General features: G+C 35.9%; 1 protein-coding gene across 1 annotated transcript; it reads right to left on the reverse strand.

Moving 5' to 3' along the window:
- Positions 1–418: 418 nt before the first annotated feature.
- Positions 419–12,054, reverse strand: LOC132163987 (TCP-1/cpn60 chaperonin family protein). Its single transcript, XM_059574382.2, has 14 exons — positions 11,940–12,054; positions 11,586–11,846; positions 10,364–10,489; positions 10,081–10,284; positions 8,309–8,478; positions 8,085–8,220; positions 4,052–4,168; positions 3,784–3,903; positions 3,594–3,692; positions 3,417–3,506; positions 2,493–2,580; positions 2,034–2,122; positions 1,777–1,851; positions 419–755 (listed from the first exon to the last, which is right to left on the reverse strand). The coding sequence occupies exons 1-14, from the start codon at positions 11,952–11,954 to the stop codon at positions 657–659; spliced, it is 1,689 nt and encodes a 562-aa protein (XP_059430365.1). The 5' UTR covers positions 11,955–12,054; the 3' UTR covers positions 419–656.
- Between the last annotated feature and the right edge of the window lie 1,663 nt (positions 12,055–13,717).

Below are 13,717 nucleotides of genomic sequence, written 5' to 3' on the forward strand. Positions count from 1 at the left end.
AAAGAGGATGAAAAATAAGATTGGAGTCGCAATTCTTTCTCCAGGAGCACAATTTATTTTTTTAATTATGATTCCTTCAATGCTTGGTGATCTCACGAATCAATAAAATTGTAGCCGAGTCAATTGCAGAATACCTCAGTATTAGAATAAAGCACTACAAACGCACATTTTATTTTTCAATTATTCTCATGCAGATGTAGATCATTTTAGATTTTTATGATCATGGAAGCAATTTCCTCCAACCAAATTTGAAGGAAATTTATATCATTTTAGCATTGGTTCCTAAGGATCAAACTTTTGGATCACCAATTCCTATTAGAATAAATCAATGCCTTCATCTTCCAAAGAAAAATCGGTAATACACAACCCCCGAAAAAAAAAAAAAAAAAAAAAAAAAAAAAAAGCCATAAGAACAAGATTCAATCAAAACAGTTGCCACCTATTTTAATTCTAGAAAACCAAAATAGAAGTTGTCTCACATTTGTAATTAATATAAAGTACAATGTGCTGCTCTGATCAGAAAGCGGTTCATCGCCTTCCACATTACTTGATGCCGAGCATTGGACGGTTAAAATACGGGTCACTCAATTTTCACACATCAAAAAGGCAAGATTAACAGTGAAAAATTAAACAAACCTTTCAAAAATCTAAAGAGCTCAGCGCCTTCGCATGCCGCGTCCGCGACCAGGGAAACCACCTCCACGTCCTCTACCACCCATGGCACTAGCAGCAGCTTCTCCCTGTGCACTCTCAGACTGCATTATCAAAATATTAGGGAACCATAAGATAACTGAACATCATATACAGTATGCTGAACATCACATATGCACTATGTTTAGAAGTAAGCTGAAGTACCAGAATATTAAACCCTAGAGTGCTAGGAAGTATCATACTACATCAGACTGCTGATGATATACGTAAATGGCGAGATCTATGATACTTCTGTATTGCAATTGCATAGGTCATAGTGACAATTCATGCAAAATATGTTTAAAATATCAAACAATATAAAATTCTTCTTGAGTGAGCACTAATTTTATTTAAAAAAAGAAATAGAATAAGACCAGCACAACCAATTTGTGTTACTTTCTTCATAAGCTATACTACCAAACAATACACTGTGCATCCGTGTGTGTGTGTAGTCATGTAAAGAAAGATTACAAAGACATCGAAGTATAATTAAGATTCTAAATTCAGAGAGATTGTCTAAGTTCTCTCTATTTCTTCCACTCTTACTTATTCCTCTTTCTCCTCCAAATTTCTACAACTGCTTACTACTCACATTTTAAGATACCACACAACAAGCCATCAACAAAGCCCCATAATCCCAGATCCTAGTCACCAATCTTAAACCACCTTTTTGCTGAAAACAACATAGACGCTTAAGATTACCAAGACTATCCTGCATTTTTTTTTTTCTTTCTTTTGGATGAACAACTATCCTGCATCACCTCCAAGCATTTATTGTCTAAAGTGTGTTCTTAAAGTCAACAGGAAGGTGGCAATAGTTGTGGTTAGAAAGTCAACACAATATGATTCATGGGCATTTTCCCACTATATAAATATTTCTATGGGTTCTTGGAATTGATATTTTTAAGAGGCTATTAGGATTTTTCCTTGGACAGTTTATTCTTTCTTTTTCTTCTGGCCAGAGGAGACAATCTTACAATATTCAAAGTACCCTAACTGGTCAAAGTAAATGATCATTTTGATTGCATGAACATCTCAACAAAAGAAAGAACCAAAACTCAAAACATGAAACATAATTTACTTTACCTTTGGGTTTTTGACTGTCTCATCCACGCTTAAAACAAGGCAGGCAGCCTCAGTAGCAGCATTTATAGCATTAATCTGCAATAAAGCAGTCAGCATAGTGCCCAACAAAAGTTTCTTTCTTTTTGATAAATAACCAAGTATAAATGTAAAATATTTTTACACTTTTTTACACCCTACAAGTATAAAAATATCAGCAAAAAAATTACAAACATACGGGCGTGTGCGCAGACACAGCAAGTAACCAAAAATTGAGATACCTTCACAACCGCTGGTTCCCAGACAAAATTAGCAAATGAATCGGCAATTCCACCAGTGTTGATATCCACTCCATAATTTGTGCCTTCACCTGATAAAGATTTGAATCATCCGTCAAAAAAACATATAACTCATAAACTACTTATATATATAAACACCATATAATCTGCTGCTAGACAAAACCATCCAACATAAAATGTCCTCCAGAGAAGGAGAGAGCACCCTCTTTCTAGAGTAGAATTTTCTTTTTTTATAAGTAATAAAAATATCATTAAAAGCATTAGGCGCCCCCAGGCACACAAGAAGTATTCATTGAATATATAGCAATATTATTTAAATTAATTGATTCTGGTGACCATATATGTGAAAAAAAGCGAAGTTCCAGTAACCAACCCTTATTTAATAGAAAGAAGAGGGACAAAAGAGAGCCAAAAAAGAAAATCAAACAGAACGATGCCAACCAGATTGAAGTGCGTGTTTCTGTCTTAATTTGTTCAGTACATCAGTTGCATCAAATCCAGCATTGTCACACAATTGCCTTGGAATAACCTGCAACATCAGAAGAACATATCTCGTCAAATCGATACACTATATAAACAACACAAATAGATACTGTTTTTTTTTTCTTAGTAAGTACACAACTCCCACAAGATTAAACCTGTGATTTTACCCTTCACCCAATACTAATGGAGGGAGGATGTGCCACTTGGTCCAAGAACCAATGGCTGAAGATAATAGGCATAATTTCAGAGAAAAAGAAAATAGTAAGGGTATCTCAATTCTTATGATAGATCTTTAGAGTTGAGGGTCGGACACTGCCAAAGCAATTATCATCATGCCAGTACCAAAGAGCCACAAAGAAATCAGAGCGTTACAATAAATCAGTAGGTTTATTGCCCAGCTCACCCATCTGTGAGCCAATCTTTAAACTGCTAAAGAAAACTCCCACCTTTTTCACTTTTAAGAAAATCAAAACAGAAGGAACAAGGATTGCGAAAAAAGGTGTTTGAAAATTTCCAGAAAAATCACACCTTACATATCTATGACGTCAGAATGTAATCTCCAGCAAAAAATCACACCCAAAGAGATCACTATGCCAAGACTGGTTTCAAAGATTAGCAAATCAAAACCATACCAAGCCAAGAAATCCCTGTGTTACCAATAAATGCAAAAACTGTGGTTCTCAAACCCATGGCTTCACATATCTATTCCAGGGAACAAAAAATAATTTAGAAAAAAAAAATACATAGCTTCAACACCAGTTTTTACACACTAGATCAAGAATTGATAAAGCACTCTCACTCCCCTTGAACGAGAATTTCCACGTAAGTCAACCAAACCTTTTTTCATGTAAATTGAAATGCAGTTAGCCCAACAAGACATACCTCAAGAGCTTTAGCATAAGAGTTTATAAAAAGCTGAGACTTTCCAGCTATTGTGCGAGCATGCTGCCTCAAATATCGACTTATCTCCATCTGCCACCCAAAAAACAACATTTTGAATCACCAAAATATAGTGACAATTCACCAAGATCTAATTAAAGTTCTAAAAACCATACATACATCTATAGCACCACCCCCAGCAACTACAGTGGAGTTCTTCATAGCCCTTCTAACAATCATGATTGCATCATGTAAACTCCGCTCAGCTTCCTCAATGAACTGAATGCATGAGAAATCCAAGGTGAATATATGCACATGCGCAGATGCACATGAATAACACAATTGCACTAGTTTTCAACATTTGACAAACCTGATCAGCTCCACCACGCAGAACTATAGTGGCTGTATGGCCAGATGGACATCCACTAAATATATTAAACCTCTCATTTCCAACTTGCCTTTCCTCAAATAGCTCACAAGTTCCAAGAACCTTGAAGACAAACAAATCTCAGTAGTTTCAGTTGGTAATGAATAAAAGAAGAATGCTCTCCACTAACATATAGAACAACATTTAAGCAAAAGAGTATCTCCATGCTGAAATGAAAAATAATACCAAGTAAAAAATTCAAAATAGAGACCTCATCAATAACATTGTTGACAGATGTTTGTATAGTCCCACCAGTCGCAGCGGCAACCCGTTGCAAATCTTCTTCTGTTACACGACCAGCACAGAAAATATCTCGATCTGCAAAATACTGTCAAACAGAACCCATTTATTTAGTCTGTGAAGAATATTTCTTTTAGAGTTGTCACAAAAGTCATGTTATTTATGTAAAACTATGAGTTATTTAGAAGAGTGTATTAAAAGCACATGATTATAAATAATGTTTTCAGCCAATAATAAGTTGAACGACTGTGATTTATTTTTTGATAAGTAATGCAATTCATTAAGACAAGTATAGGGGCACACGCCTAGTATAAAAGAGATGACCCCCACTAATGATAAAAAGACAAACATAAAACCACAAATTCGTAAGAAAAATGTAAGAAATTATATGTCCGTGTTTTGACCAAGATATTCTTGAGCTCTTTTTTTTTTTTTTAATAAGTAATGTTGATATAAAACAAAAGAGCAGAGGGGCGCAAACCAAATACACATTAAGTATAAATAGAGAGCACCTAAAAGGAAGAAAAATGAAAGACAAAGTCAGAAAAACTAATCACTAAAAGAGCTAGCCAAGCGGCCGTCCAAGAGTAAAGAGTAAAAAAGAAAAAATGAATAAGTTCCTCTAAAGTCCTAGTGGAATTTGTAAAGCATCTAGCATTTCTTTCGCTCCATAAACACTACATAAGACAAAGAGGAATCACCTCAAACTTACCCTTCTTAGACGACAACCAGCGAGTACGATCCACAATACCAAGGGAGATCTTACAAAAATACAACCGATCAAAGAAAGAAAGGACCATTTCCATCTCCCAATCCTGGACGGGCTGCACAAAAATGGCATTCCACTCAACAACCCTATTCCTCCAAGTAAAGTTATCCTTCACCCAAGCTTCTTTGTATCTAGCAATACTGAACAGGGAAGGGAAGTCATGCTTCAAAGATTGTTCTCCACACTAAATATCATGCCAGAAACGAACTTTCAAACCCACCCCGACCTCAAACCAAATACCTTTGGCAAAAAAATTCTAACCTTGTCGGATATGCTTCCATAAACCCACACCATGAGAGCCCGAAACCTCCTTCGTACACCACCCACCATCCTGATCTTCATACTTGGCTTTGATAAATATTCTTGAGCTCTTCCACCAAAATGTCATGATCTTCAAAACATCTTGCATTCCGCACTCTCCATATGCTCCACATTAAGCACAAAGGGGACATCCTCCAAACAGCTACAATTGAATGACTTCCCAACTGACCTCACCAACAATCTAACAAATGCCTCACCCTTCTAGGCATAACTCGTTCCACTCGACAACCCCATTCCACCAAGTAAACTTATCATTCACCCACGCTTCTTTGTATCTAGCAATACTAAACAGGGAAGGGAAGGCATGCTTCAAAGATTGTTCCCCACACCAAATATCATGCCAGAAACGAACTTTCGAACCCACTCCCACCTCAAACCAAATACCTTTGGCAAAAAAACTCCAACCTTGTCAGATATGCTTCCATAAACCCACACCATGAGAGCTCGAAACCTCCTTCGTACACCACCCACCATCCTAATCTTCATACTTGGCTTTGATAAATATTCTTGAGCTCTTCCACCAACATGTCATGATCTTCAAAACATCTTGCATTTCGCACTCTCCATATGCTCCACATTAAGCACAAATGGGACATCCTCCAAACAGCTACAATTGAATGACTTCCCAACTGACCTCACCAACAATCTAACAAATGTATCACCCTTCTAGGCATAACTCGTTCTACTCTGAAAAAGGCAAAAATCATATTCTATAATTCCATTGCCACTTCACAGTGAAGAAGAGGATGATCTATAAATTCCCCCCTCCTTTTACACATGCAACACCAATCCACCACTATTACTTTTCTCTTCTTCAGATAATCCAAAGTCAGAATCTTTCTAAGAGCCGACGTCCACACAATGAGACTCACTCTCAATGAAACATAGACTATCCAAATACTCTTCCAAAGAAAAGATGAACCCTCCCAAACTAGATAACACTAGAAAAAATGACCTTCCAACTTCCTCCTCTTAGAAGGGATCCACCAAATACAATCTTCCCCACCTTGTCTCAATCTAAGGGAATACATCAAATCATCAAATACAATCATCAAATCGACCTCCAATAAAAGATAGGTTACACCGAAGATTACCATTATAAAGCTGGATATTATCCACAACCCACGCCTCCTTACAAGCAATAATACTAAACAATTCCGGAAAAGAATCCTTTGGTAGATGATCCCTAGACCATAAATCTAGGTTCCATCTCCCACTTCGTATCTGCCAATCTCAAAAAAAAACTCCCCCTCCTCCCAATAAGTTTCCTCACTCCAACAACAAACGGTCCATTTACCTCAGAACAATAAATTCCGCTCATACTCTTGCATTTTGCTTATGACACTAAACTCCACAGCCTCCCTCTCTGTAGCTTAACACCATAACACTTACCCAGTAGTGCTTGATTAAACTAAATCGAGTTTTTTACCCCTAATCCACCCATTTGCTTTAGAGAACAAATCTGACCAATTAATTAAATGGATAACTTAAACTCCTCATTGATAGCTCCCCATAAAAAAGCTCGTAGAAGTTTCCCAAGCCTATTAGGCACACCAGTTGGAATAGGAAGCAATGACAGATAGTATGTGGGCAAATTGGGTGAGTAAGTTTCTTTGTGGATGGCGACTCACGGTAAAATTCTGACTTTGGATAACTTGCGTAAGAGAGGAATCATTGTGGTGAATTGGTGTTGTATGTGTACGAGGAGTGAATCATTTACTCCTTCATTGTGAAGTGGCACAAGCTTATGGAGTGTGCTATTTACACTTTTTAATGTCACATGGGTCATGGAACGAAGGGTGGCAGATTTATTAGCCTATTGGAAAGATTAGAGAGGTAATCGTTCAGTCAAGGAGGTGTGGAGAATAGCCCCATTGTGTCTAATGTGGACTATTTGGAGAGAGCGGGATGCAAGATGATTTGAAGATCAAGAAGAGACGCTAGACGAGCTCAAAAACTTGTTTATCACGACTCTATTCCGTTGGGCGGGTGCTTTTAATGTGCCTTAGTTTTCTACTATGCCTCAATTTGTGGCTTTTTGTTTTTCTTTTCGCCTTTAGTGGGGCCTTTCTTTATATACATCATGTGTACTAGAGTTGCGTTCCTTTGCGCTTTTCAATAAATTATTTATTTAAAATAATAAAAATAAAAATAAAAATAAAAACAAATAGAGCCTCTTCCAACCAGCCAACCACCATTCCATTTTTTCTACAATACCACTCCATATAGAAGTAGACATATATGGTGCGCACCCAAAGGGATACCCAAATATTTCATCGGTAACAAAACCACCACACACTCCATAATACTGGCCAAACTTTCTATATCATCCACCGCACGAACTAGATAATTCTCTGATTTCGATAAATTAATCTTTAACCACAATACGCTTTGAAGCATTTAAAAAAAAAAAAAGGACATCGCAGATTACGAAGATATTCACAATTAGCCTCCATAACAACTAAAAAAAGTGGAGGAGATAACAGATCCACTTGCCTTAAACTATGAGAACTACTACAGAAACCAGAGGGGCCTCCATTTTAAAACAGAGAATAGCACTGTAGATATACAAAAAGCAATCCACGCTAATTTAACATGCAAAACCTTGTAAATGTGTGAATAACCAAAATACTTATATAGCCTCCAGCAAAAAGCTAATGAAATTTTTATGACACTAAATGAAAGTGTTGAAAATAAATATGTTAGTGTGTCAATGATCTTTGGAGAGTGAAATCACAAGTTCAATCCTATGTGGTTGCATGAGTTGAGTTGAGTTTACCGATTAAAAAATCATTTAAATGCTCGTGAAGTGTGTTATAGGTTTTTTTTTAAAAAAAAATATATTTACTACTACATGAATTAGAGGCATCGCAGGAAAAACTGAAAAAAGAATAAATGCATTTAGAAATGGGACCTGTGTGCCAAGATCACCAATAGCCAGCCGTGAAAGAACAACTTTAGCCCCACTCTCTACACATTTAGCTAACTTGTCATAAATAATATTCCATTCTGCATCAACAATTGATTGATATTGCGATGGATCTGAAAGTCTACAAAAGATGGGAAAAAAAAGTTAAGTAGATAAGCACTTACTCTAAAGGACTATCTAGAAATAAAATAAAAAACCAAAACAATTACCTTATCTCAGCATTTTCTTTCTCAGATTTCAGTTCCAATTCAATGTTTAGCAGAAGTATCTTGGGATTTACAAACTTCTTTGGCTGCTGCTCAAAACCCGCATATGAAAATGTCTTTTTAAAGGCAACACCATTTACCAGAAAGGAATCACGCATGTTACCACCAGGAACCTATAGAAGCAACCCAGGTGGCCCAATTCTTTGATTTAGAAAAACACAATACTAGCTAAGAACAAGTTTCTACTGAAATTATAGAAGATCAATATGGATGTTAAAAGACAATACATAAGCATAAAAACTTTAATACAATATAACGGAAATGACATGACAAGGAAAAAAATTCTATCAAATAATTTTTTTTTTTTTTTTACTTGGCACCGGGTATCCAAAGCTTCGCTCCAACTAATCTCGGGGGTGCACAGACCCTCGGCAAGGAGTTCCCACAAGTGCACCTCGATTAATTCAAGGGGCGAACCCCCAATCCAATGGCCCCAAGAAGCAGTTTGCACTCAATGAGTTTCGAACCTAAGACCTTGGGGAGCATACTCAAAGTTCCAGGCTGTCCAACCACTAAGCCAACCCCTTGGATCAAAGTGGAGTTACATAGTAGTTAGAATGACCTTTTCTAAACAAGATTTAGAGTAAAAATGCAACAGTACCCAGCTAATGAGCTTTGGCTCAAATAATACATCCTCCCTCTGTGCAAACAAGATGGAGGATATGCTTGTGCATTCAAGATCCATAGATACTTGCATAACTTACCAATAAAAAAATGCAATAGTACCTACACAAATGCTTTGTGCACGTTTCCCATGAGCAAAAAATGGTGAGAAACAATTAGAACCAACAAAATATAAGAAGTATACTAAAAAAATTCCAAAAGAAGTCGAGGTCTGCCATGGGCAAGTCAACGAGTGGATTTAGTTTAAGAGGGATAAAAAAATAAAATAAAATAAAATATATATATATATATATATATTAAGAGAAATAAGGACTAATAGATGCTTCTTTGTCATGCATACCAACATTAGGAAACATCAACTTATGGACTTACATGGAGCCGAACCATCACTCCATATATAGGACATTTTTGTTTTGTTTACTTTACCTCAAATACATTGTATGGAAGTTTATAAATAGATATGTTTATAAATACATATAAAACTCAGTCTCACCTAGTATGAAATCAATATGGGACTCAGCACAAGAGCAACTTTATAATTTATACACTCAATGTGGGCAATCCACACACCCAATGTGGGACTAACTTTCTATGACATCACAATCTACGTCCTCGTGACGCAGTATTCCAATGTCACATGGTGTTATTAGGTTGTTCTGGAACCATTTCTAATGACCCAGAGAAAGCATTAACCATATATGTGCTATCACTCCGAAAAGACTAGTCAAGTTACATTATGAAAGTAACTTTCACAGGTGTCACAGAGGGGGGTGGAAGACAGTACATAACGATTAGCGTGGTTGGGAAAGCACACATCAGGTCATAAGGGGGTCTATTTCATTGTACATTACATCTCTGCCTCCTCTCACATTGCTGGATATATCTTTATCCACTCTGCAATCAGACTCACAAGTACAATTATAATTTTTCCAAGTGCAGTTTCAGCATGCATATGGATAATATACATTCTCTAGTGTGAAGTATAAAAATAGACCTCATTGGGCTACAATCCAATCCAAGCAAGTAGATTGAAACTTGCAAAACAAGACAAACTATAAATGGCAGCTTATGAGGCAAACAGTTGAAATTACCTTCTTTATTCCAATCATATTCAACCTATCATCAGTCCCAATTGCAATGACAGCGTCTACGACCATTGATGCAAAGAACTCCTTTTCTCCACCAATGAGTTTTGAAGAGAGTGTCGTAGCAGCACATTTGGCGAGTAAGCTTTTCTTTTCTTCCAGACTTTTTCCCTCTATGCTAACAGCTAGTTCTTTGATCTTCTCTATTGCCTATAACATTATTCGTAATATTTAAGATGGAGAAGGATGAATGTAATCTTACTTGGGAAAAAAAAATCATATCATATACCAGATAGCTTGCAGTCCGATAACTCCTAATCAAATTTTGCGGGTGGACCCCATCCTCGATAAAAGGCTTGGCCTCCTTCAAAAACTCCCCTGCAAGCAGAACTACTGTAGTGGTCCCATCACCAACCTGCACCACACACATAACAATCGGTAAATCATCCAAGACATATGCCAAAAACATGTTAAATATGTGATAGACAGTCACAAAACAAAACAATATGTTGCACATAGCTGAGCACAAGAACCAGGTTAAATTATCTGTAGGAGCTCATTATTCTCAGCAGCATGAACAGCATGGACAGTGTCTTTGTCCCATATCAAACCCTAAAAGCCATCACTTATGACATAATTTTTGTAGCTGGGCAGTTCAGATGAATTTTCATAATAAATAGCATTTTACATCAATTGTTAATTGATAGACATAAATCTTTAGGACAATTGAGCAATTCATAACAGAGTTATAGGCCAAATAGCAGAAAAAACAAACAAACAAAAAAACTGCTACATAAAAGGTTATAATCATTTTAGGCAAGTGACACTAACAATTTTTTTTTTTTTTTGATAATTAATGATGCATTAAAGAGCGCAGAGGGGCAGTGACGCTCAACAATTAAATATCTTAAACTGAACATCTAGTCTAAATTTTAAAGACGATGCCCCAAAAGACAAACAGTTCACTTCATTTTTATTTTTTTTTCAAAATATAAATTCCACTAATAAAAAAAAAACACAATGAACAGAATTTGATGCTATAGTTTGTTGCTTGGGGGAAGGAAAAGGCAATTTGGAATTGATTGAAGTTCTTTGTCATTACATGTAACCAACACAACAAAAACATACCGTTCAAAATTTTATTGCCTTTCCCTTCTTCCCAATTTTCATAACAAGCAAGTGGAAGACAAATGGCTGAACCATTCCAATTCAGCTCATTTCCATCATACATAAATGTCAGTTTGCAATATGGTAGAAACACAAGAAGCCGAAGATACAAAATAGCTCAAAAGTAAAAAAAATTTGATAATGAACAAACACTAATTATAACCGATCTTAACAGTCAGGACCTGAAATCTAAAATACTAACAAACATAAGACCCCAGCAGTCCATTCCCCAAACTTTCCCCCCCATTTCCCCCGCATCCAAACATAATACGTTAAAGAAACAAGAATATAAGGATTGCAACTTAAAAAGTACAAAAATAAAAAGTAGAAACAGAAAAAGAAACCTCGGAGTCTTGGGACTTGGCAATGTCGACGAGGATCTTGGCGGCGGGGTGGACGATGTCAAGGAGTTTCATGATGGTGGCGCCGTCGTTGGAAATGGTGACAGTGCCCTTGTTGTCGTGGATTAGCTTGTCCATACCCCTGGGCCCCAGCGTGGTCCTCACCACATCGGCCACCGCCGTGCAAGCGTTGATGTTGCTCACCAGCTGCGATTTTCCTTGAGACGTATCCGTCCCCTCCTTCAGCAGTATGATCTGCGGTTGCTGTTGTATTCACAAAAACACAATGTTAGTAAGAGCCTAGAACAACTAAGCCTAACAATCATCCAGATTCATAGAGAGCAAGAGAGAGAGTACCATCATGGCTGCCATTGTTGGCAACAGTGGAGGTTAGAGAGAGAGAGAGAGAGAAGGCTAGGGTTTTGTGGTTACTTCAAACCTCAACTCAGGCTTTAGAGTCTCTTTCTCTACTTTATTTTCATTTTCTGGCGCTTTCTAGTTTCAGCGATTCGGGGAATTGGTGACTTGGGTGTGCTGCGGTGTACCATAACTACTGTGTGCTAACAATGAGTGGCCTATTAGAGTGCAGTAATGCTAGAAGTTGGGTTTTAAATACGAAAAATGATAAAGACAACACTTTTTGCATAATTTTAGCTCAATTTTTCTCTTATTTTTATTTTTTAAAAAAACAAAATATAAAATAAATAAAAAATAAAAATAAAAAAAAAATAAAAATTCTGAAGCAATCCTTTTTTTAATTTGGTATTTTTTATTTTTTTTAAAAAAAAAAAGATAGTATTTTTCTTCATAAAAATGGTCATTATTATGAAGAAAAAGACCATTTTTTTTTTTTAAAAAAAAAATACCAAATAAAAAAGGACCATATAGGATGTTATTGCTTAAAAAAAAAATTATTTTTTATTTTGTTTTTTAAAAAAATGACCACATAAGCGAAAAGTTATGTCAAATTGTGCCAAAAAGTTGTACATTTATCACGCCTCTTTAAATACTGTGATTTTAAAGAAGATATGCTATAATGCAATAAAAATACTATTTTTGGCCCATAAAAGTTCTAGGTGGCAAGAGGCTATATGCTGGGGCCACTGCAACTATCGATGAGGCCTATGACCTCTTGTCACCTAAGACTTTTATGGGTAAAAAATAGTCTTTTTATTGCACTATATCATTTCTCTTTTTAAAATCACTATTAAATTTTGATAATTATTATTTAATTTTGATCAAATAATAATTTTAAAAATCACATCACATAATAAAAATATGACAAATTTTGCTTCTAACATTAACTCATTAGAGTGTGTATTTGAGAGCTTCATTTCTCTTGAATTGAGATGTGAGATATGCTCTAGTGTGGAAGACCTCACTGTTACTTATATCACATCTTGTGTTATCGAGACATACTTCAGAGAACCAACCCTTTTGGATTGGGATCACGACTCAATAGAGAAGATATATGTTTAGGTAAGTACATTTCATATATGTTTTCTTATATTAACTATTTAAATTGCTAATTGTCGTTGATCAAAATCCTACTTTATTTGTATTGGTACTTTTCTAGGCAAAGTATATATGTCCAACCGCATAAACTTGTATTAAGTAAATGCATTTGATGGTGTATTTAAAGTCAATGTTTGCATGTCTTTTAAAAATTTAAATAATATGAAATTATATATACAATTAGATGCACCAACTTAAAATCATGATAATGAAATTGAGAGAGCCCTATTTCATGATCAATAACTTCCAAGAGCAACGTAAAAGAGTTTATAACGTAGCAAAGACAGCAACATAGAAGTTGAAGCAAAACAGTTATAGCAGAATGTTGAGTTCCATTTTTGTAAGTGTTTGAGTTGAAAATTTAAATATATTAAGAAACAATTATTATTATTATTATTATTATTTTTGTTAATATTGAGTGGATACTAATTTTATTTTGGGAAAAGTATACATATCCTTCCTTAAATTACCAATATATTGTCAATGTCTCTCAAGTCTCAAACTACCAATTGTGTCAATTTCTCCCATAAATTACAAAATACAACCCCCCCCCCCCCCCCCCCTTTGGAATTGAAACCACTAAATTCCATTTTGGCCCTATGGTGTGGCCGGGCCACCCC

Source organism: Corylus avellana, chromosome 8 (genome assembly GCF_965113065.1).
Source record: "Corylus avellana chromosome 8, dhCorAvel1.hap1.2, whole genome shotgun sequence".
Lineage (NCBI taxonomy): Eukaryota > Viridiplantae > Streptophyta > Magnoliopsida > Fagales > Betulaceae > Corylus > Corylus avellana.

Coding starts and splice junctions, on each gene's coding strand:
- LOC132163987 (XM_059574382.2), bottom strand. Junction 3,693..3,783: donor TGCGTGGTGGAGCTGATCAG/GTTTGTCAAATG, acceptor TCATGCATTCAG/TTCATTGAGGAAGCTGAGCG. Junction 2,123..2,492: donor GAAACACGCACTTCAATCTG/GTTGGCATCGTT, acceptor AATCTTTATCAG/GTGAAGGCACAAATTATGGA.